Here is a 24,887-nt window from a genome sequence, read left to right as displayed (position 1 = left end):
GCCATTGGTAAGCTGGAGGATGTCCACAGGAGGGTATCCAGGATATTAAAGAGCCCCAAGTCCATGCCATGTGACATTTGATTGGGATGTTTAGCCTGGAGAAGAAATGACTCAGTAGCTGCGGGACGGCCATGTTCAGGTAGCTGAAGGGCTGTCATGTGGTGGAGGGACCAGACTTGTTCCTTTGGAACTGGAGGCAAAAGCAGGAAAAATGAGTGAAAGTTGCAAAGACACTAATTTAGGCCTGATGTCTGGACACAGTTGCTACCATTTAGAGCTGTCCAAAAGTGGAAAGGGCAGCCTTGAGAGGAGTGGCCTTCAAGGAGAGTCTGGACAGCTACTTGTCACTTACGGAATAGTAGGGAATCCTTCTGGGTATGAGTTGGACCAGATGGCCACTGAGATCCCTTCCAACTCTCAAATTATGTGGCTCCAGTTCTCAGAGAGGCCTCAGAATCCATGCTGCTATTATGCTGCCAAAGGCATTTGTTGATGGGTAGACAACCATGTCTTATACTTTTTTTGCATCCCCTACACCCCTAGCACACAGTGATACTCAATAAACCTTTTCTGATTAAACATTTATCCTGAGAATGCCTACAGCTTTGGCCATCTGTCCCTCTTCTGTGCCATACATATTTAACTTGGAAAAAATCTGAAGACCTGCTTTTCCTTCCTAGCTCACATTTCAAGTTTTTACTCTTTTCTTAAAATATATTTATAACTCATACCTGTATTACTCAGCTCAAGAACACATGAAAGAAATCTGTAAGAAAACTCCTTTGATGTGTGTGTGTGTGCATACTATGTTAAAAAAAAAAAAAAAGACAGGTACCTGCAAGTACTCTCACAATTAATAGTGGCCATTGCTGGCCATTGATACCTAATACCCTTCTAATTCACAGTTAGATTTGGGTTTAAGTTTCTTCTCTGTCGATTATTAACCATGTGACCTTGGCTAAATAATTGGAGTCAGGAAGATTTGGGTCCCAGTCCCACTTCAAACACTTGTATTATGGCCATGGGCAAGTACCTACCACTCCAAATCTCCGCTTCAGTCTCTACCTTCCCAGGGTTGCTGTGAGGTTCAAATGAGATATGTATGTAAATCACTTTGCTAACGCCAGTTATTATTATTAACTTCTCCAAGCCTTTGTTCCTCATCTGTAAAATGGAAATATTTCACCTCTCTATCTCAAGGGCTCTTACAAGGACCAAGTGAAATAATAGATATGAGATGTAGTACTCTGGGGGCGGCCAGGTGGCACAGTGAGTAAGAGCTCCGGCCTCGGCGTCGGGAGACCCAGGATCGGTTCCGGCCTCAGATACTCAGCACCCACACAAAATAACTGGCTATGTAACCTTGAGCAAGTTACTTAACCCCAATTGCTTTAAAAAAAGAGAGAGATAGTACTCTGAGAATTGTAAAGGACCATAGAAATTTACAATATACTTATTTTCACAATTATTACAAGATTGTAAGCTCTTTGAAGTCAAGGATTTGTTTCATAGCTGTCCCCAGCACTGCACATAGGCACCTGATAACTGTTTGTTGAATTACTTTAGAACTATATATTATCCTTAGAATATAGGGCATAGAGTGTTAGAGCTAGAAGAAGTCTTAGAAAATGCAGTTTAAGCACCACCTCTAGTACTTCTTACACATGCAATCCTGGCCAAATAATTTCCTATTTCTGGGCCTCTGTTTCTTTGTTTATAAATGAAAGGGTTGAGCCAGATTTTCTCCAAGGCCCCTTCCAGTTCCAAAACTCTTACGCTCTTATCCAAGCCCTTCATTTGCCAGATAAGGAATATAAGTCCTTGAGAGGGAAATGATTTAGCCAAGGTCACATAGTGGCAAAGATGGAATTAGAAGTTGAGGTCTTCTGTATCTTATTTTCTGCATTTCAAACTAAGTACTAAATCTAAATTATTTATTTCAGTTAGTCCTAATATTCAATTTATATGTCCTCTCTACCTTTGGGAATTTTAAGTATGTAAGAAATTCATCCAATTTATTTAACAAACATTTATTAAATGGCTATTTGTGCTAAGCTCTCATGATATCGAGGCAAATTAAATAGATAATGCCTTCAGAGACTTCTATTTAAAAAATGTTACATCAGGGTAGTATAATTATGCCAAAGTAACATGGGATTCCCCAAAACACAAATAAGAGAGGAGCAGCTTCTTTGTATGGACTGACCCCCAAATGGGGAACAATCCCCACAATCCTGTCTCTTCAAAGGGAAAAAATATATGCTTAAATTGAAAAACAATCCTGATCATTGGCTGAACTTGGGTTCTGCACACACCAGATTTGGGGAAGAGAGAAGCACAGTCTATATGGACCAACATGACCATGAATCCCCAAAGCCTCATGGGTGACATATTGCTTTACCTTAAAAACAAATCCTTCCGGACAAGTATGATCATACTTGTAAACCTTGTAGACCACCAGAAAAACAACACAGGTCAGGAATGCCAAGGCAAACAGCACCAGAACTGTCACCTGCAAAGAGAAACAAGAAGATGAGAAGAGGGCATTTGTCATTTGGGCTTGTACATTTCCTGCTTGACTCACTGATATCAAGAACTGCAATAAGGCATCCTATAATCTCATCACAGAGTTGTAAAGGACCTCAGAAGCTATCCAGTATGAAGTACCTCAACTGGAACTTCTACTAGATCCCTGATGAGTGGTCTTCCAGTCTCTACTTGAAGCCTTCCAACATTTGGGAAACAGCATGATAGAATAGACAGGCAGAGCATTTCAGCAGTCAGGAGCCTTGGCCTTGTCACTTTCCATGTAACCTTGGGCAAACTTCAACCTCTGAGACTCAGTTTCCCTATCTGTAAAACTGGGATAACACTTGCACTATCTTACACAGCTTTTGAATGCTGAATGAGATAATGGATGGGAAAACCCTGTACATTGTAAAGCAGCATACACATTTAAGTGACTGTTATTGTGTCAATAACAAGTCACATTTGTAGAGCATTTTGAGGTTCATAAAACTCTTTTATCACAGTAACTCAGAAAGGACACTGGCTTAAAGCAGAATATAGGCAGTCTGCCTAGCTCGAGACATCAGGCTTTGAGCAACTCAAAAAGTAACCAAAATCCAACCCAAAGACATATAACAACAGTTCAACTGCAGAAACTGTGAAAATCATGAAAAATGTAAAGAAAGATGTTTAAGAAATAGGAGTGAATCTGTTTATTGAAACCTATATTGAAAGTCTTCCTCTGAAGTCTCATTGTGACATGGAGGTGGCCCTGGGTCCTTGAAAGCTGTGCAAATTAAGCTCTGGCAGGACCTTCCAAGTTGAAAAAGCTTTGAGTATAGGCCTGGTGAAAAACTGTCGATCTCTCATCCAAGAACCAGCCTAACTCTGGTGGCAGAATCTCCTCACCAAAGGACTGGACACAAGGTAATGAATTTTGTTGATTAAAGCAACTCATGAAACCTTCTGCTAAGTGATTGAAATTGGTGCCCATATTGATTTAATAATAGATGTTTTGAAGTGTTCCTTAACACAGATTTTCAGAGTCATAAACTTTAAATATCATTTAGTCTATCTCCCATATTTTATAGTAGAATATAGTTATAATTAAAGAAATTGGGGCTCAAAAATGGGAAGAAATTTGCCCAGTGGTTTTCTAGTAACAAAGTCAGAATCAGAATGTAAGGCACCTGACTCCCACTTCAGGGCTCATTCTTCTATACTCTTCTGCCTCCCAGGTAATGCATTACCTTAGGAAAGTTATCTGAGGGGCGGCTAGGTGGCGCAGTGAATAGAGCACCAGCCCTAGAGTCAGGAGTTCAAATACAGCCTCGGACACTTAACACAAAAACTAGCTGTGTGATCTGGGGCAAGTCACTTAGCCCTGATTGCCCTCCAAAAACCAAAAAAAAGGAAGGTCATCCTAGTCACCTTTTTTCCCCTCAAAATGTCTCAAGGAACTTAATCATAAAATTAGAATCCAATTTTTCCTCCCCTCCATCCCTGGCAACTAAGCATCATTTCCAGGTGCAATTAATGAACTGGTCAGCAGGGGGCAATGTCACTAGCCCCAGAAATTCAACAGATTGAATTTTTGCCCAGAACATTTGCCATAGAAACGAATGAAATCTGGGATTAAAAATCAGGCTAGAACACCAAATGTAACACCACTGGCCTTCTGGCAAGTCAATTAGATTCTTTGAGGCTTAGTTTCCTTTCTGTGTCAAACAGAAATGATACTTACTAGGCCCTGCCTTGCATCAAATGAGATAAGAGAGGGAGTATGTCATGGTGGATGAAGGGAACAGAAAACCCAAATTTGAGTGACTAGTTAGGCGGATAAAGTGCTGAGCCTGGAGTCAGGAGGACTTGAATTCAAATCTGGTCTTGAATTCTAGCTGTGTGACCCTGGGCAAGTCACTTAACCTCTGCTTCAGTTTCCTCTTCTGCAAAATGAGAATAATGACACCACCTGTCTCAAGCTTGTTATGAGGACAAAATGGGATAATATTTGTAAAAGCATTTATCACAGTGCCTGGCACTGCTGTATAAAAGTTAGCTGTTCTTATTAGTGATGACTTCTTAATAGGCAAATCACTTTGCCTCTTTGGGCCTCAGTTTCTTTCTCTGTCAAGGGATGGTGACTGGACTAGAAAACCCATAAGTCTTTTCCAGGTCTAGTAATCAGATTCCAGCTATCTATAATTTGTTAGAAGTCAGAACAGCCCTAACTCTGCTGTCTTGGAACTCCCTAAATTAACTTTTAGAATCACCAGTACTTGACACAATTATTTAATTATTTATCCTGTCTGGAAGCAACATTAAGTCACATTTACTTAGGAAATCTATCCAAGGAAAAACTATTAGCAGCTGATGGAAGAGAAAGGATTGTCTTCCCAAAGAATGTATATAAATAGGAAGAGGAGTTCAGGATAAGGGGAGGTTTATTTATAAGGAAGGCTGTTGTGGTTTGTCCTTCCTTCTCAAGGAGGACCCTGACATCAGGGAGGTGATGCCATGACATGCAAGTGAATTGGATTTAAGTGAGGCAGGGCTGTGCAAGGTCACCAGCCTCACTTTCTTCTCAGGAGCCATCTGGGTCCAGCACAAGACCATGATCAGGACGATTAGAGATGGTCCTGGCTGCAATGGGAGACCTTTTCCCTTTTTAGCCAAGGTCTTTAACAGGGCCTAGTTTGACTGAGGCAACACCCATTCAGTGATTTAAGACTAAATAAGAAATGAGGCAGAGCATGGCCTCTATTACTAGTCAAAAATAAATAAACAATAAATCTGGGAGGGGAAGACCATCAGGGTTTCTGACCAACACAGAAACAGCTTCTATTTACATTCACTCTGAGAATGTAAATACTCTACCAAAGAGAAACTAAATGGAGAATTTAATCATTGTCCTCATGTACTTGAAGGGGGTAAATATCATGGGGCAGTAGCAGATCATTTGCCATGGGATATACAACAGATCAATTCCTAAAAGCCATATTTGTCCCATTAACTTCTGCTCTAATTCTAAGAAGCCTGGTTCCTTTGGTCTTTAAACGTTTTTAAACTAGGCCCTTTCCCATCACCCAGTGATTTTTCCAAATGCCAATCATAAAACTTCAGAATTGGAAGGTACCTTTAAAGTGGCTATTCTGACCTCCCACCCAAGGCCAGAGTCTTCTCTACTTACTCTCCTCCCATCTCCTTGTCTAAATGAGATAAGATTTGTAAAGAGCTCAGCAACGTCCCTGGCACATAGTAGGTGCTTAATAAGGCTTTTCTCCTCCCTTCCTCCTCACTGATCACTTCTACCATTAAATTACCCTGGCTCCCTTCAACACTCAACTCAAATCCCCCCTTCTTCAAAAGGCCTTTCCCAGGCCCCGCCAGACACTAAGCCTTCTCTGGACATTACCTTCCACTTACTCCATGCATCTTGGTTGCACCTTGGTTTTTACATGCAGTCTCCCTCCCTGGAATGTGCAGCCAAGGACTGTTTTTGCCTTTCTTTGTATTGGTGCTTAACACAATACCTGGCACATAGCAAGTATTTGCTGATTGACTGTTGTTGTTGTTAAAGTGGCCGTCCAACCCCAGAGTATTTGAAATGGAATAGATTTAATCAACATCCTACTTGTGATAGGGGCACCTGTATATTATGCATGGTGTACCTATATGTCTAAGTATAGGATATCCCAGAAATCTTAATGCTATTTTGAAACTACTAAAAGTTAAGCTGTTAGTATTGTATTAAGACTTTTGAAACACCATAAACACATACATATGTATATACATAAAAAGATGTTATTTGGGGGTGGGATTGAGAGAATGGGCAGCTAGCTGGCACAGAGCACCTGGCCTAGAGTCAGGAACACCCAAGTTCATATCTGGCCTCACTTACTAACTGTGTGACCCTGAGCAAGTTGCTTAACCTTGTTTGCTTCAGTTTCCTTATCTGTCAAATGAGCTAGAAAAGGAAATGGCAAACCACTCCAGTATCTCTGCCAAGAAAACCCTCAATGGGTCCTGAAAGGTCAGATACAACTGAACGACAACTTGGTGTAGGGCACTCATGACATAAAATGGGCTCTTTTTAAGAGCTGATAAACAGAACCAAATGGAATCTGAGACAGCTTAGTTTTATGGAAAGAGCACTTATTATCATAAAACCTGGAATCTGCTACTAACACACTGTGTGACCTTTGGCAACTCACTATACCAGGTCTTAGTCTCCTCACCTGCAAAATGAGGATATTTGGCCTACATGATCTCCCAGGCCCTTTCTGGCACTAACAGTGCACATTCTCTACATCTGAGCACTGGAATTGTCCATGCATAGAATGATCAACTCACCTTCTGAGATTTATGGGATTTATTCAGAACATTACAGAGGCATTTTTGAGCAGTGTCATATTTGCTAGGACAAGCTTGGCTTAAAATATAATGCAGTTGATGGAGGGCAGCTTGTCCTTAACTGGGCCCTCATTCACTCTTCATTCCTTTGGCCCTCCCAGAAGCACCAGACTGCATCAGCCAGGATGTCCTGCTGGCACACCAATCACCCACGGTCTCTAATGGGAGCACTCTCATCTCATGCTTGGTCTCTTTACATAAAGTATCAGCCTGTCTTCATGGTTTGTTTGTTTGCTTGCTTAATAATATGTTTGGTTTAAGCCTCCTTCCTGTGCTTATCATCACCTAAAGGTACAATATTTTCATTTTCAAAAGTCTTTACTGAGTGTTTATTTTATGACCTAGAAACAAATAGCCGAATGCCAGCTCTGCATGCTTAATGGGAGAAGTCAGGGCTATTGGAAGTGGAAGGAGATGCTAAGCTCCCTGGGTCACTGCAGTTATTCAGGCAGAGGCTGGAGAACCAGATGTGGGGATGAGGTTACAGAAGAGACTCGTGCCTCAGGTGGGCGGTTGGACCAGAAGAATCCTTGGAGGGGAGAACTCAGAGATTCTCTTAATTCTGCTGAGAGAGAAGGCATTAGGCCAGGCAGTGAGGGGAGATCGAGGGGGAAGCACACACATCCTATCTAGGGAACACCAAAAAGAATGGCAGTGGGTGAATGAGATGGTGTTATGTGGGCAGTCCAGTCTCACAGTAGGAAAGAAAAGGCCCCACTGGGGTGGTGGCAGTGGACATGGCAAAGAGGGGAGGGATAGAGCAGGCATTTCAAAGGGAAAATGGATGGGACCTAGAAAGAGAGAGCATTTGGACTCCCAGAATCTGAGAGTGAATCTGACTTTGACCCCCTATTTCTTGTGTGACCATGGGCTAGTAGTCCCTTCACTTCTCAGTTTCCTCATCTGTGAACTACGTGATCTTTAAGGTCTGTTCTGGTTCTAAATCCCATGATTCTTGGTGTCTAGTTGACTGGATATGAAGAATGGGGATGGGGGTAGGAGGGAGACCAGAGATGGTTATGAGCATGTTGTGTTTCAGGTAACAGCATGACACCCAGGATTTGACCTTAGGAAAAAGGTTAGAGCTAAGGGGTAACAACAGGTGCAAGAGCCTCATTTCTGCAGAATAGTGAGACCCTCAAAGTGAGCTGGACTGTGGAGGACAGTGGCCTTCCAGGCCCACACTGGCCAGGCACACGGTGCCAAGGCAGAGGCAAAAACAAAGAAAAGGCATCATTTCTGTAACTATGAAAGCTCCCACCCCCCACCCCCAGACGCAATCCAGAAATAGTCAGCCAGGGAGCAAAGGAAAGGAAAAAGGAAATTGCCCCTGAGTGATATGGCCCTGAAAATCCCCAGCAGGAAGGAGCCAAGACACTCCTGGTATGATTCAAGGCTACTTATGGGCCATGAGATCCTCCAGTCCCACTGCCTTATTTTATAGATAAGCAAACAAAGGCCCAAAGCAAGAGTGGGGAGTCCACATCTTCGAGGCCTGAGGGAGGAAGGGACTCACTCAAGGTCACACAGCTAATGCAGAGCAGAAATACTTAAGAGTGTTTTGCAAAAGACAAAAACATGGTCTCCATCCTCAAGGACCTCACATTCTAATGTGCAAATGACTATGTACATACAGCATGAAGGAGCTTGACCTGGATTCAAATGTAGGATTCTGCCATTATGAACAAAAGAAACATGCTGATGCCACCAAACTAGAACAATCCTTACTGCACCTGCATCATTGTTCACCCAAGGAAACTAAGACCCAGAGAGAAGTGACCTGTCCAAAATCTCTCTCCTCTCTCTCTCTCTCTCTCTCTCTCTCTCTCTCTCTCTCTCTCTCTCACACACACACACACACACACACACACACACACAGAGTCACATCCACACTGAGTGGACAAAAAGAACCAGAGCCTATGTTCAATGTTCATTCTTTGTTCAAGTCACTCCCCTTTTTCAGCCTCCATTTCTTCATCTGTTGAATGGGGATAATGACACTTATACTATCTCCCCACATAGGGGTTGTGGATAAGAAACAGCTGAGATCCTGAATGTGTAAATGGGAAATCTCTTGGAAGCCTTTTTTATTTTTTGATTCACCATCCACCGTGTATAGTAGGAATTAAATATTTGCTTACTAAAAACTACACGACACTAAATATTATAAATTCAAAGGGTAGGAAGAGGCAGGAGAAGGTTTATCTTGGTGGATTGTGGGAGAACCTCGAGGTTAGTGTAGGGATGTGATGATTATGTAATCAAGCAGGCAGATGTGTCCCACATCCGTGTGCCACCTCAGCCCCTTGTAACTAGGGCCTTCCCTCTCATTTCCTATTTCTCCTGTCTATATCCGGCAGGTGCCTGTTTACTTGTCAATCTTCCCCATTAGATTCGGAGCTCCTTGAGGGCAGGAACTGTTTTTGGTTCCTTGTATATCCGCAGCACTCATACCCAGACATAACAAGTGCTTAATAAATGTTGATTGGCAGACTGAGCATTCTGCCCCAACCAAACATTCCATCTATGTTGCTGCTTCACATAATAATAAGCTTTTTTTCTCTACAATGACCCTTCAAAGCGGGCAGTGCACCAGACCAATACGTCCAGCAGGACACCCTTGTTCTCTTCACTTACTCAACAGGCATGTTATTAAGTGCCTACTGTATTTATTATACCATATAAATCACTGGGGGGAGACACCAAGCTGAATATACCATCATCCCTATCTTCGAGGCATTTATGATTTGATTATATAAATGACTGCAATACAAATTAAAATATAGTAAATGCATAAGAGTTTCTAGTGCTATGAAATAAATAACTTACAATTGGGTAAACATTTGAGCCCATCCTTGAAGGATGTCAAGCAGGTAAAAATAGGGCACAGCATTCTAGGCAGTGCATCCTAAACCCTGGCAATAGTGGGCACACAGACAAGAAAGCAGAGATACTATGCCCCATTGCACTGTGGACAGGGGACCCTGGAGTCCAGTTTCATTAAAATATAGCAAGAAGGACTTCGGGAGAAATAGCTGAAACAGTCTATATGCAACTTAAGGGTGCCCAGGAGCAACGGGGTTACCAAGAGTTTAGGACAAAATTCAGATTCTGAGAAGAGAGGAAGCAAGCATTTATTAAGCTCCTAATGTGTACCGGGCAACTATGCCAAGTGCTTTCCAAATATCTTTACAACAACACTGTGATGTAGGTATTATTATTATCCTGATTTTTATAGTTAAGAAAACTGAGGCAGAAAGAGGTTAAGTGACTCGTCCAGTGTCACACAGCTAGATTTGAAATCAGGTCTTCCCGAGTCCAGGTCCAGCTCTCCATCCACTGTGTCACTGAGTACCCCTGGCAGGAGGCAGGAGGTCTCTGGTGACATATTCTGTGGTTCTCCGGTCTTCAGGTCTTCCAGGAGCCTGTCAGGCCCTCACGGAGCAATTGTGATGTGTTACACCCTCTTTAGTATGTGAGAAAAGTCCCAATCAGCCCCTCAGGCGCCCCAAGTAAAATAGCCCCTGGGTGAGAAGGAAGGCGTCCTATCTGAGCCTTTTTTATTGTTCTTCACACAATCGCTGGAGACATTTAAGCAAATGCTAATGACTTTATAGTGCGTGGCTTGTACCATCTGGTCTCCTAAGAGCACAGCTTCAAACTCATGTTCTTTCAGACATATACTGATGTCAGGGATAAACCAAAGACTTGTAAACCATGTTGCTTTTGTAAGTAATCACTTTATTTCCAACAAGGCATTTCCTTGCATATGGAAGCATACTACTAGCAATGACTTGCATGAGAAAAATTGGGTCTGAAAGACACAGCTAAGGACACATATGACCAGAAAAAAGGGAGGTGGGCCGGTAATGTATCAAGAATGGCATAAATGGATGAACAGCCTGACGATGGCACTAGAGACCAAGCAGTAGTCCAAGAAATAGCTGCGTAAAAGCCCCCGTGGAGGATTTCTACAAAGACCCGGACAAGAATCACGGAGGAATCAGTGGAGGAAATAACTACACCAGTGAATCATGGATCCATAGAAGTGTTTCCTCCAGAAGTAAACTAATTTTCAGCCTGTTGAATTTCACGGGGGAAAGTCTTTTTCCCCCAAGAGTTTACTACATATTTCAACTCAATATGGTACCAAAAATTTTGCAGAGTTCTCTAGGCTCAGCTTTTGCTGGCCTCAGACTACAATGCAATCCCAGAAAAGGAGAGAACTCTAATGTTTACACAAAATGGAAAGAGTGCCAGTAATTTTCTAATTAAAGTACTCCAGAGGCTCACTATAACACCATCCTCAGGCTCTATGTCGTCAGACAGCCTTGCAGGTCAAACGAGGTCCTTTGGGTGCTTCAGTAACTATATTCCCTTGGATGACAACCCTGGTTCCAAGTCACCTCTCTGGTTCTAAGTTCCCTCCTTTAAGAATGAAAGGACTAGATGAACATTCAGATGAATGTAGTATTTTTGCACCTCTCTGCTCACCGAGTGATTTAGTGCTAGAACGAGAGTCCCTGTGTGGGACCTCAGACCTCGAGTTTTATTGCTCTTCCTCCTCTTCCTTCTCCATTGCAATTCCCAAAAAATCTCACCACTTGACGGGTCCACCCCATTTGGAAACCAATTCCTTCCTTTCATTGCTCCTCCCATTCTCCTCTCTCCCCTCTTGTCCTGTCCTTTATCTACAACACCATGTTCCAAGCTTCAAAGATGACAATGAGATAATCTGATAAATCATGGCACTGATGTGCTATTGGGAGAAAAACTAGGAACTGCTCAGAGACCCCCTTTAACAAGGGCCTTCTGGAGATGAATGATTTTTCCCCCCAATCTATTATGTTAATTAGAATAATTTAAAATAAATTTTTAAAGGAATAGACTTCTACAAGATGGAGTTGGCATAAAGTCTCTCTAGAATCTACTGAAATAATAGGTGTGCTCCATGAACACCTGCTCCAGGGCCTCATGGTAGCACAGAAGTGACCCATTGTTCTCAAAGTCCAGGCCAATGGAGCTCTCTGCTCTCAAGCTCTCTGCATTGGATTGTACTGGAAAACCTGTTGTTGAAGAACCACCCTAATCAAGGGCAGAGAGGTTCAAGCCCAGAAGGAAGGCAGGCCCTCCAGCGATGAATTTTTTTGGCAGCAGCAGCTCATGAAGACTGTCTACTAAGGAATGAAGGGACTTTACTTATTGACAGAGGAAATGCCCATCCCCCCAGGGTGTTACTGTTCATTTGTTTCAGTCATGTCTGATACTTTGTGATCACATTTGGGGTTTTCTTGGTAAAGATAATGGAGTAGTTTGTCATTTCCTTCTCCAGTTCATTTTACAGATAAGGAAACTGAGCCAAACCAGGTTAAATGACTTGCCCAGGGTCACACAGCTAGTAAGTATCTGAGGCTGGATTTGAATTCAGGTCCTCCTGACTCCAGGGCTGGCGCTCTAATCATTGTACCATCTAGCTATGCTTATAATACTATATACATACACATATGTATAATATACATATATACTTATACATATACACAGACATAGATATAGTGTCCCCAAATAGATCATGTTAATGTGTGGTTTTCTATGTCAATGTGCAGCCGGAGGGATCCCTTTCCATCTGAGTTTTACAGCCCTGGCCTAGATCGCCCCAAGCTCCTTTGCATCACTCAGATTCTGAAGTCTAAGGACCATTGCCTAATGCAGGCTGTCCCCAAAGTCTTGGTGCATAGCTTAAAACTGCACTAAGGAACCCCTTGTATTGAATCAGATGCTGAAACTAACAGGGCAGCATGGCAGGCCCTGTGTCCTGCCCTGTTTCAGAACATTTCAGAATATAAATATTGAGTGCTTTCATCTGCAACTCAGTGGACATTTACTGAGCACCTACAATGTGCAGAGTAGAGGGCTGGGGGTGAGGGAGACCCCCAAACAAGGAAGATACAGTTCCTCCCCACAGAGCAGAGTATACACATAAGACAGAGACAGGCACTGGAGGCCTCTTGGGGGGGGAGTCAGTAGGGCTGGGCCATCAAAGACCAGAGTACAGCAGCAGCTCACCTTTATACAGTCCTTTATGATTTATCAAGCACTTTCCTCACCACAACCCTGCCTTGTAGGCAGCTGGTGGCACAGCGGGTGGAGCGCTGTGCTTGGAGTCAGGAAGATCTGAGTTCAAATCTGGGTTCAGACTGCCTATGTGAGTTACCCTGGACAAGCCACTTCACCTCTGTTTGCCTCAGTTTCCCCAACTTTGAAATGGGGGATAATAACAGCACCTACCTCACAGGATTGTTGTAAGGATCAAATGAGATTAATGTTCTCATAAAGTACTTAGCACAGTACCCAGCACATTAAAAAGCACTCTAGCTTTCAAAGGCAATAGAACTATCATCACCTCATTTTACAGATGACAAGCAGAGGCCACACAGCTAGATTTAGAGCTAGAAAGGCCCTTAGAGATCATCCAGGCCTTCACTTTACAGATGGTGAGACTGGGTCCCAAAGAGTCTAAGTCTGAGAACTTGTGGTCGTTAGAGCCAAAGACCTTATGAAATGACCAGTACCATCTGCCCCAAAAAGCAGGTGGGTATAATTAGAACAGAGGAAATTGGTGTAACTCCCAGGGAAAACAAATGTGCTGAAGAACAAGAAGGCCAAAGGGAAATTTGTAGTTCCTTTTCTTCTTCTTCTTTAATTATACAGAATCCTGTTTCCCAATGGCTAGAAAAGCCTCTCCTAAACTTCATTGTTAAATTTCACTGTGACAGAGCGTCCCATAGAAGCTGCATGTGCCATTGGTACTAAAAACTCTCTCAGTGAATAGAACTATCCAAGAACCAGATCTTTTGTCTGACCTTTGGAACTGATGCATATTCTGTTTTCTGCTTCTGAAACCGGATTACAGGGATACTGGATCTGGAGGCAGGGTTCAAACCCAGCCTCTGCCAATGACTGCCTGTGTGACCTTGAGCAGGTCACTTTCTCCCTCCCACCTCAGTTTCCTCATTTCTCAAATGGACAAGAGCAGCAGAGTTCTCCAGGTGTGATCTGGGGACCTTTGGGGATCCCTGAGACTGTTTTAGGGGGTGCATGAAGTCAAAAACATTTTCAAAACAATGCTCAAATATCTTAAATCTACCCACATAAACAAAAGCTCTTTGATGGGAAGGACTTCGTCAATAATTTTTGAGAGTAGAAAGGGGTCCTAAAACGAAACAATTTGAGTTCCTGAATTAGAGGATCTCTAAAGACTCAGAAGGGAAAAAAAAAAAAGCTCTCCAGATCTAAAATCTAGGTTCTGCTTTTGATAAACAAATTACCCTGAGGCAAGTGCATCCCTAGAGGGGCAGTGAGCCCAGGGAAAATCACATTACCTTGCCATCTCTACCTCCTACTCTGTATACTAATTTCCAGAATTTTAAAGAAGGAAAGGATCTTAATGAGCATCTATTCTAGTTCTCCCTATCTTACAGATGAAGAAACTGAGTTCCAAGGGAGATCAAATGACTTTCCCAAGGTCACCTAGCAAGTTAGTGATAAAGCAGGCATCCTGATGTCAAGCTAGTGCCTCTCCCCTATACCAAACATTGTTGGCATTATACTGCTGACATTGACAGTTATAATGAAGCTTGGTGTTTGATAAATAATCTCTAGCTTATAAGACTGAGAAGATTTAGGACTTCATTACCTTCTGCAGGAATGGCTGGTATTCTTTATCCAGGTAGAATCATCAAAAATCAATGGTGACCTTGCAAAGGGTACAGAAAGGTAAAGCGTCCACAGAAAGGCTGGGAGTGAGGAGGATGAAGTTAACTGGTTATGGGATGATTTTTGGACACAAGTCCTCAGTGATGCCAGTGGTCTGCAGCAGTGGACAGCTGTGTCCAGCAGCCTAAATTCAATCAGTGTCAGGCTAATGCTTTCCACCCAGGATTCCCTCCAAGTAAACAGTGGTTCCCTCTAGTCTTTGTTGGTTTTTGAGCTCAGCGTTTGGTATGACATGGCTTAAAGCCTCAAGACCTTTCTCATACTGACTGAGAGTTAACACCTTACTCTCCCCCTGCCTTAGCAGTCACACTCTCCAGCCCTGATCATGGCCCAGAGACAGCTCTGCACAAAGGTACACTACCCTGGGCCATGCCAGCAATCTCGATCTTCCAGAGTCTCCTGGGCCTGTTCCTTCTCTCCTTAGATAACTGCCTGTTGTTGTTGTGGTTGTTTTAAGTACAGATATGCCACAGATCTACTGCCCCTTCACCAATCCCTCTCACGCTTGCCCCCAATCCTGGGCCCTGGTCCCACTTTCCACCATTTGCACTGGGAGCAGTAATCAAATCAATATATATATATTGCCTTTTGGAGGGCAATTGGGGTTAAGTAACTTGCCCAGGATTACATGGCTAGTTTTTGTGTGTGGGTGTGGGTGTTGTCTCAGGCCGGAACCAAACTCGGGTCCTCCCGACTCAGGGGCTGGCACTTTACTCACTGCGCCACCTAGCCGCCCCTCATCAAATCAATATTACCAATGCTACTGGAAAGTGTGTGACAATTAACAGTTCTAGGTTCCAACTCACCTCACAATCTCTGTGATTTCCTAAATCAAAATTCCTGCCCCTAGCCCCTATTCCTCTATGTGCATTGTCTCTATGGGAGGGCAGGGATTATTTCACATTTGTATTTTAATGCCCAGCACTTAACACACTGCCCAGTACAGAGTACATGCTTAATAAATCTTCTGCTTGCTTTCCTTTCTTCCTTCTTTCCTTCTTCCTTCCCTCCTTCCTTTCTCTCCCACTTTCTTCCTCCCTCCCTTTCTTGCTTGCTTGCTTTCTCTTTCCCTTTTCTCCCTCCTTCCTTTCTTCCTTTTCTTCCTTACTCCCTTTCTTTTTCTCCCTCCCTTTATTTCTTTCCTTCTTTCACTCTTTTTTCCTTAGTTCTTTCCTTCTTTCTTTCTGTCTTCTTCCCCTTTTCCCTTTCTTTCCTTCCTTCTTTCTCTCTTCTCCCTCTCTTTTCTCCCTTTCCTCCTTTCTTTCCTTTCTTCCTTTCTTTTCTTTCTTCCTTCCTCTCTTTTTTCTCCCTCCCTTTATAACTTTCCTTCTTTCACTCTTTCTTAGTTTCTTTCCCTTTCTTCCCTTTTCCCTTTCTTTCCTCTTTCCCTCTTCCTTCCCTCTTTCTTCTTCCTTCTTTCCTTCTTTTTTTCCTCCCTTCCTTTCTTTTCTTCCTCCCTTCCTTTCTCCCTCCCTGTCCTTCCTTCCTTTCTTCCTTCCTTCTCTCTCAGTTTAAATAGTGTCTTCTTTAAAACAACCCTGCTATGCATATAGTATAGGTATTACCATCTTCATTTCACAGATAAGAAAAAGGAGAGGCAGTGATTTGCGCAAGGTCACATGGTCCATACATAACTGACTGGGAATTAAACTCAGGTTTTCTGATTTAAAGTCCATTCTCCTCCCCACAACACTCCTCTGCATTTCTGCTAAGTAAGCCAGTAAAGCACATCTTTGGAAAAGGTGTCTGCAATCGTCTAACATTATGAATCCTTAAATATTTTAGATAACCACCCCACGGCTGTGCCCAAAAGGCAGTTCACTCAAGTCCACTCAATCTGAGTCTGTAACAACTTCCTCTCTGCAGTGAGATTGGAATGCTGTCCATCTGCGGCCGTATGGGGACTTGAGGGCTATGTTCTGCACAATGCTTAACACAGTTGATGGAACACAAAATGAGTTGCATGGCAAATGAACACTGAAGGTTATTCAGGATATCAAAATGTATACAAGACTTTTAAGCACCACAGCATAAAGTCTTCCTTACTGTTACATGCCAAAGAAATAGTATCATCCTCTATAAATATTTAACAAATGCCTCTTGAAATGCCCAAGGGAATTATTATTAGCAAGTGGGGAGGGGAGATGCTGGAGAGAACAGGCAACACACATTATATTCAAGGTCATTAGGACTCCAAAGAATATAAACCTACCACAAAATCATTTTTGACAGGAGTCAAATTGACACATTCACTGCAACATCCACGGCCACAAGTCAAGTAAATGTCATTTTGTCCCTCGAAACATTTTCCAGGTTCTCACATTAACATCAAACAAAAAGTCAGAGGACTAGTTTGGGAAATTCGTCATGCAGACAAGCCAGCATCACCAAAGGCAGAACACCCCCAGGTAAATAATAGATCTTAGACTTCTGCCAAATGTTTAACTTCCCGGCGGGGATAGTACTTTGGCTCAGAGAGGCAAGAGCAGCCCGGGAGCACAGTGGTTAGCGAATAATAAAGACCCTAGAGAAAACCCCAGACTACTATCCCTTTGCATCTGCATATTTATAACCTATCATCAATAATTCAAGATAGGAAAGGGGTACCTTGAAGCACCCCTACAAATACCCTCCATTGTTGGGTCAGCATTATATTTTCTTAACATTTCTGGTCATTTGAGAAATATATCTGTGCTTGGTTTTTTTTTTAACATAAATATATCTTCAATTAATTAAACTACCATTTTCCTAATTGATGTGAACCTCTTCAGAAGCCTAGATGTAAAGCCACCACTGCTGTGTGACGCATCCTGCAATTCCCCCAAGACAAAATCCTCCAAAACCTTTTCTCTGATGCAGGAGTTACTTGGCAACACAACCTAGCAACGTGGTAGGCAAGGATTAATCCCAGAGTGATCATCATAAAGTAATATCCAAAAGACTTTTTTTTAAAGTGTGCCATCCAAAGATATAGACAAATGATGTGCCGTCAGGGCCGGTGTTCTAAGTGCTCTGCTGTACAATTAGAAACAGCTACCCAAGAGGGAGACAGTTCCTTTATTTGTTGTTCAGATGCCCCAAAATTAAAATACAAGATATTTCTTGTATTCAAAAGCCAGAGATAAAAGTAAGAAGGGAATCACTGTTTCTGCCATATGTGCCCTACCAGGAGTTCTCGGTTCTGTTCCCAAAGTGGAATTGGGAAATAAGTGAAAAAAAGTGAAATAACTGATTAAAGGCAAAAAAAAAAAAAAGCCACTACTCTGTATACAGCAAGAGAAACTATGGTATGGTCTCGTGGAGAAAGCACAAGCTTGGGAGTCAGGATTCTTGGTTATCACTGAAATTAATTTCACCTCAGTTTCCTCATCTGTAAAATCAAATAATCTCTAATGGCTATTCTGGCTTTAAAATCCTACAATATCCTTGATTTCTGTCCTTGAGTTATATTTACACAAACTTTTCCCCTGTATTCTCTGACTTCAGGGCACACCATGGCCCCAAATCTACTGCAATGTCATAGAGCTGCTAAAATAAATTAATAGGTCCCCTTATTTCCATGAATTCAGATCTACTTTTAATACTTCAGAAAAACACTGATTTAATCAGTGGAGTGGAGGAGGGTGGGAGGGGTGCCTTCTGCTACCAATATTGAGCCTAACCCTTTCACAACTTAGTCTACCATTTTCATAAGTACCTATGGCCAAAAAAATCAACTGGTAACGAACCTTCTGGTAATAGGGTGACCTCTTTAAACTTAGCTAAGCTGGTCCTCAGATAACAGACATTCTGTCTCTCAATGGCTCCGTCCTCCAAGCCCTTCCAACCTGATTGAACCCGACAGGACTTGTGTTGTGTTGGCATTGCCTCTAAAAGCTCAAGGTCACCTTCATGCCTCCGTGAGGCTTCAGGCAATGGAGGCCAACTGGAGTGGAGAGATTCGCATGTACCCCCTCTCAAACTACATCTCCCAAAGCATGATTGCTCCATTTAGTAAAAAGCTAATGTGAAAAGAGTATAAATGCCTCCCTCTGCTCTTTTCCCCCCTCCCACCCTCCCATCACTATCGGAAGGAAGGTTTCCTATATTTATAAATGTTTCCAAGTAAAATTAATCCAGGGTCATCCTAAAATACTGGAGCCAAAGCCTCAAAGCAGTCAGGAGGGGCAGAGAGGGAGGGACCCCCATTGGAATCAGTGTCCGGAGACCTGTGCTCTTCCCCCAGCCTTGTCACTCAGCATCTGTGTGACTTTGGGCATGTCACTTAGTCACAAGTCACAAACCATAGCCTCCTCATCTGTTAATTGAACAGATTAAATGAAATGATCTCTGGAGTCCCCAGAGTCTTGCCAGGCCCCACCAGCCTCAAGCATCCCCCTTCATCCTTAAAAGGTTACATAGGTCCAGTTAATTGTAGAAAGCCATACTCCAGGCACAAAAAACAAAATGCTTCCAATGTCATGGGATCTTTGCATGTGCTCTTTCTCCCACTGGTCTGACAGTATTTGTCCTAATAAAAGTCAATTAGGTCAACAGCTTAACTTGCTTTATAATTTCAATAACCTCTTTCAAATGGGCCAGGTATCTCATCTTATAAAGCAAAAGCCCTGTGCTTGAATCCCATTTACTAGCTGCATGATCTGGCCCCCTGGAATATTATTACTTAATGCCATTTTCCAGGAATGTTTGTTAGGATTCAATAAGATAACATATGTAGAGCTTGCTTTATAACCACAGCAGACTGTGCAACTATAAATGCAAGCCACTCAGTAAATATGTGTAGATGGATGACTGTTGGGCTTCTGAAGGCAGAAAAGGTAGCAAACATGAAATCAGATGGAAAAGAAGGAAAAAGGAAGAGAAGAGGAAGAGGAAGAAGAAGATGATGATGATAGAAAGGAAGGGAGGGAGGGAGGAAGGAAAGATGGGCTACATGGGTCTCACTTTTTAAATACTCTTTTTCAACAAGTCTCAACAAACAACATGAAAAGACAAATCTTTAGGGGTAAGAAGACAGCAAAGAAAGCTCAGTCTCTATGGCTCCCTCTTCCCATTGGCTCTCAGGTAGGAGAACCTAAGAGTCATCAGGAGTGACCTCCCCATTGCTTCAGGCCATGAGGGTCCCCCAGTCGGATGAGGGTGATAACTCCACTCTATCCTGTGCTAATCTGACCAAATCTTCTGTTTAGCTCTAGGCACCTCATAAAAGCCTCTTTTTCACACACTAATCATGTAATATTAGACATTATAGCTCTCTGTATTGGGGTCTCATCTCCCTACTAATCTGCAAATTCCTTGAGGGGAAAGACCCTTTATCTCCCCTAGTACCCAGAAGAGTGCTCTGCAGATGCTTAATACTTTTTTGTTGTAATTCCTTTGAATAAAACAACACTAATGGTAACACTCAGGAACAAAATACTCTTGCAACACCACTGGAAGTCTTGGTAGAACACAAAGGCACATATGTAGTTTCTGTCTTCCATTGAGATTCCTTGAGCAATACTATTCAGGCCTTTACATGGGATCTTTCTTGTTAGAAAAGCAAACCATTACACATCCAAGGAAAAATGAAATTATGACTGAGGAACAGAGCAAAGCCTTTGCCCAATCATGTATATTCCAAATTATTTCTCTTCTCTAGCCAGGCATTTGATTCCCATTTTCCCTGTTACTCATGATTTACAAGAAGAAATGGACTTCTTAATTTCAAGGTACTGACTGATTAACTCAATCAATGTTGCTGCTTGCTGCCCCAATTCCTTTACTGAAATTAACTTGAATTTTGTTTAATCCTATTTTCTGCATGGGAAGATACTACCATGACTCATTAATGACTACATTAATGAAGTGTCCTTCACTGCCTCCATGCCTGTCCAACTACTATCTACTCTAATATGAGCTTTCTTCCCTCTGAATTCTTATACAGCTTATCTGTACAACTCCTCTGTCCATTAGCTGCACGATGCCTAGAGCTGTTGGCAAGTGATGTCTAAATTTTCAAAATTATGATTCCATTGTCAAAGGACACTGGAGACTTGCACTGTGGGTTTAAGTGATCTGCAGAATGTTCCCAAAGAGTGGTGCAAAATATGTCATCCATTGGAGACCTGTATGATCAGGCGAGAAGGGGCTAGTCATGCATCCCGATTTTCATGTCTCCTCAATTAGACTGTAACTCCTGGAGGGCAAAGAATGGATCGAGTCTTCCTTGTATTCCCTCTGGCACCTGCACAGTGCCTCTCCCAGAGCAGATGCTCACTAAATCACTGTGGACTTGATCAGATGATTGACACTTACCTTAAATCTTTCAGAAACGCCTTCTGTGATGCTGATTGTGAATTCAGCTATTTTGGGAGTACGGAATTTCCCTTTCTTTCGATCAGGCTCGTACTCCGTTTTGGTTTTGACCACCACCTTATGAAAAAAAGACCAGAGACAAGCAAGATATTAAGAAAAAGATAAAAACAGGTGGATGAGTGTGATGTCTCTCATGCACATAGTCATAATTTTAACCATGAAATGAGGTGCTCAGAATTTAATTTTCTTTAGAGAACTGGGAGAATAAGAATGCCAACATTCTCTCTGAGCAAATGCCTTGGCTTTTCCAACTGTGAAAAGTGAAAAAAATGCTCTCTCTCTCTCTCTCTCTCTCTCTCTCTCTCTCTCTCTGTCTCTGTCTCTGTCTCTCTCTCTCTCTGTCTCTGTCTCTCTCTCTGTCTCCCTCTCTCTCTCTGTCTCTGTCTTTCTCTCTGTCTCTCCCTCTCTCCCCCTCTCTCTATGTCTCTCTCTGTGTCTCATTCTCTGTCTATCTCTGTTTCTCTGTCTCTCTCTGTCTCTGTCCCTGTCTCTGTCTCTCTGTCTCTTACCTCCCCATCCAGCCCCCCCACCCCACTTAAAAGCTAACTTCTTATCAAGTAGAACTGGCACAACAGATAGAGCACTGGACCTGGACTTGGGAAGACTTGAGTTCAAATCCATCCTCAGACAATTACTCTCAGGTCATTTAATCTCTATCTCAGGCTCCTCATCTGCAAAATGAGGATCATAATGCCTACCTCCCAGGGTCGCCATGAGCATCAAATGAAATGATATTTGTAAAGTGCTGTATAGAGGCCAGCTGTCATTGAATCCCTGGTATCTTAGATTCATACATAGCCTTTTAGCGCTGCGACATGCCGAGTCTCTCCACCCCTCCCACCCCCCTGTTCATGCTACGCATGTAACACATCAGGAAACTGAGGCTCAGAGATGGTGAATGACCAAGGTCACATGGCCAGTCTATGGCAAAGTCAGAGTTAGAAAGCCCAGGTCGGATTTCCAACCCACTGCACCTTCCCCTGAAATCTTACTCACTGAACTCATAGTGAAGCTATGCAAATCAAAATTATATTTTTATTTCTATTTATTATTTATCTTTTTAACACAACTTTCACTGTTTCCCCCACCGTACCCTTGAAATGCTGAAGTGTCTGAGAGTGGCAGCAATGCTGACCTGGTGTAATCTAGCTTTTCCTACAAAGTTCTGTCTGAATTAAAAAGAGAGAGAGAGAGAGTCATTTGAGTATATAGTCAATTACCCTTGAACTAATGAGGACTTTCAGAGCAAACCACAAGGGCTCACAAGAATTAGCAAAGCACAATATGTCTATCTATACTCACACCAAGGGACTGCCCTCTCCTCCTCCTTTCCCACCCACCAATATCAACATTCCCTTTAACCCCAGCACCGCCCATTCAGCAGAAGCCCCAGGTGATGGAAGCATGCTATTCCCATAGAGGATAGCAGGACAGCCCAAGGACAAGGAGTGAGTCTCTTGGCAGAGACATCCCTGGGGTACCAGAAAATCAGGTGATCCTCCTGGGCTATGCCCTTTGCCAGTACACTCCACCATTCCCACCCCCATCAGGTGACTCAAGGAGCTACATCTGAAAAAAGCACAGAAGGAAGGAAAATGAGAAAGCTTCCTAGTTGGCAGGAAAAGCTTCAGGCTCAAATACACACAATTAGCCCATAAACCGTCACCCAGCTCCAAGGCCAATCTGGTAGGACACTCAAGTCTCACCAACTAATCATTGAATCACCCTCCTATGACTTATTTTTCCTTGCATTTATTTTCCCTGGATGTTCATTTTAACCTGACCTCTCCTAGATGAAAATAGCTGGGCCCCAAATCCTCAAGGACTGGCCAAGGTCCTCAGGTCACCTGCAGGAATACTCAGCCTCTTGTGGGTCTCCATGGTCCCCCAATGTCGCAAACTTAACACTAGAAAAGTACACTTTCCCTACACTGCCTGAGGCCAGGAAAGGGGTAATAATTGTTTTTAGGTAAAGCAGCAGTGGGAATAGAAAGGAAGAAGCAGATGGAGGAGACACTCTAGGGACATAATGAGGACACTTGGCCACCAACTAGATTGGGGAGAGGAGGAAAGAGGGGGGAAAAATGGAAGGTGGCACCATTAGGAATGGGGAGGGGGAAAGAAATGATAAGCATTGATTCCTGGGAATCCCAATATTTTTCCTGTTGGCACAACGTAATCTTGTTCTAAATAGCTTTGGGGTTGAAATAAACAAGACTGAAACTTCAAGATATTTTAGGGAGAAAAGTCTTCAGAGAGCCTTGTCTGGCTCAGCCCAGGATGCTGAGATTCATGCCTGATAAAAACTGGCCTGCCTCAGGTTAGACCATTTCTCCTTTGGTTCTGAAAAATGAAGAGGAATGAAGGCAATCTAGTTCAGCCCCACAGGCAGGGGCACTGCTCATTGTTTAAGTCTGGCACCTGGACACCAGATGGCAAGCACCTGGGCACCAAAAAGGAGCACAGCTGATCGGAATGGAGGCTACTATTTTCTGACAGCACAAGAATGTCCCAGAGAGGTCCCGTCTCTCGCTGTGCAGTACAGCAAAAGCATCCCAATTTTGGAATCAGAAGCCTTGAGTTCGACTTCTGTCTCTGACACAACCCGTGTAACCTTGGGCAAATTACCTGACCTCTCCAGACCTCAGTTTCTTCATCTGTAAAATTCAGGAGTTGCACTAGATGGTCCCTAAATTCCCTTCAAATCTAAGTCTGTAATCCTTTGATCATAAGTCTTTACAGGGCACACATTCTATCTAGGATCCTAGGTATCTTAGAACATGTCCAAGAAATCATTGTGAAAAATGCTTACTGATTGCTTAAATAGTCAACAATCCATCTTTATTTTCAAGGTAATTCAACACAGATTAGTAAGCACCTACCATGGGCAAGTCCCTGTGGTGGGCACTAAGTATATATAAAAATAGATGCATACAGCTCAAACTTTCAGTGGTTCAAACCCTGACCACCATTTACTGCCTATGCAATGTTAGAGAAATCCCTTAATATCTCTGGACTTCATTTCCTTATCTCTAAAGTTGAAGAGTTGAAATTGCTAGATAATCCCAAATCCCTTTAAAAAAAACTATGATGCTATGATCTTGTAATCTATACAAAGGTAAGGGGGGTTATCCAGAGGAAGGGGAGAGCATGTATACCAAAAGTGTCGAACATGGGACCTACGGGCTCTGAGGTTGCCCCACTCCCCAGTGCAATCTGGACCAGGTTAAAATGTAATTGGGAAGTATTTAACAAAATAGATAAAGACAAGTTTAATGTCAAAAAGTGTTTTACTAAGTCAATGTGCTCCCAGAGGTACCCTTATGTCCAGTTTAGTGGCCCCATTTTCTACCTGAGTTTGATACAGGTGATATATACAATTACCAGGGAAAGTCAGTTAAGAACACTGGAGAGGGCAGAGCAAAGTTCTGTGGGAAATTTGAAGAGGTAGCCAAACATCCTAACTGCTGATGGTTTTCTCCCAAAGGGATTCAAAACACTGAATGGTCAGTCTTGGGGAGAAAAATATCAAAGCTGTTGTAGAGTTCATCCGTTTTTAAGAAAGTGTGTTATGTTTTCTCAAGGGATAAGCACAGGATTACTATTATGAATGGAATGGAATCTGTGACCAAGCCAAGAAGAAGCCATATCCCTCTCATTAAATATACACAGCTGATGGGCAAATTCCTGAATCAGAGAATGTAGAAGAGTGCAGAGATCCCTGGCCTCAGAGACAAGAGCCTGGGTGCAAGTCCATAAGTGGGTAAATCACGTCATCTCTTTAGACCTCCTTATCAGTTTCTTCATCAATAAAATGAGGGAACTAGACAGATGAC

The 24,887-nt window shown here is 42.7% G+C and overlaps 2 protein-coding genes across 3 annotated transcripts in view; one reads left to right on the top strand and one right to left on the bottom strand.

The window, feature by feature from the left end:
* TMEM128 (transmembrane protein 128) overlaps positions 1-24,887 on the top strand; it is a 480,334-nt gene that overhangs the window by 313,993 nt on the left and 141,454 nt on the right. The window lies entirely within an intron of this gene.
* Positions 1-24,887, bottom strand: part of NSG1 (neuronal vesicle trafficking associated 1) — a 40,527-nt gene that overhangs the window by 10,944 nt on the left and 4,696 nt on the right. For both annotated transcript variants that reach the window (XM_069069955.1, XM_069069963.1), the window contains exons 3-4: positions 20,992-21,108; positions 2,402-2,512 (exon numbers count right to left, since the gene is read on the bottom strand). In XM_069069955.1, coding sequence (XP_068926056.1) covers positions 2,402-2,512; positions 20,992-21,108 — 228 coding nt within the window. The remainder of the gene's footprint in view (positions 1-2,401; positions 2,513-20,991; positions 21,109-24,887) is intronic.

Source organism: Petaurus breviceps, unplaced genomic scaffold, assembly GCF_028583685.1.
Source record: "Petaurus breviceps papuanus isolate PSGF00001 unplaced genomic scaffold, PetGlider_PUasm1.0 140, whole genome shotgun sequence".
NCBI classification, from domain to species: domain Eukaryota; kingdom Metazoa; phylum Chordata; class Mammalia; order Diprotodontia; family Petauridae; genus Petaurus; species Petaurus breviceps.
This window is presented reverse-complemented; position numbering and strand designations above follow the sequence as displayed.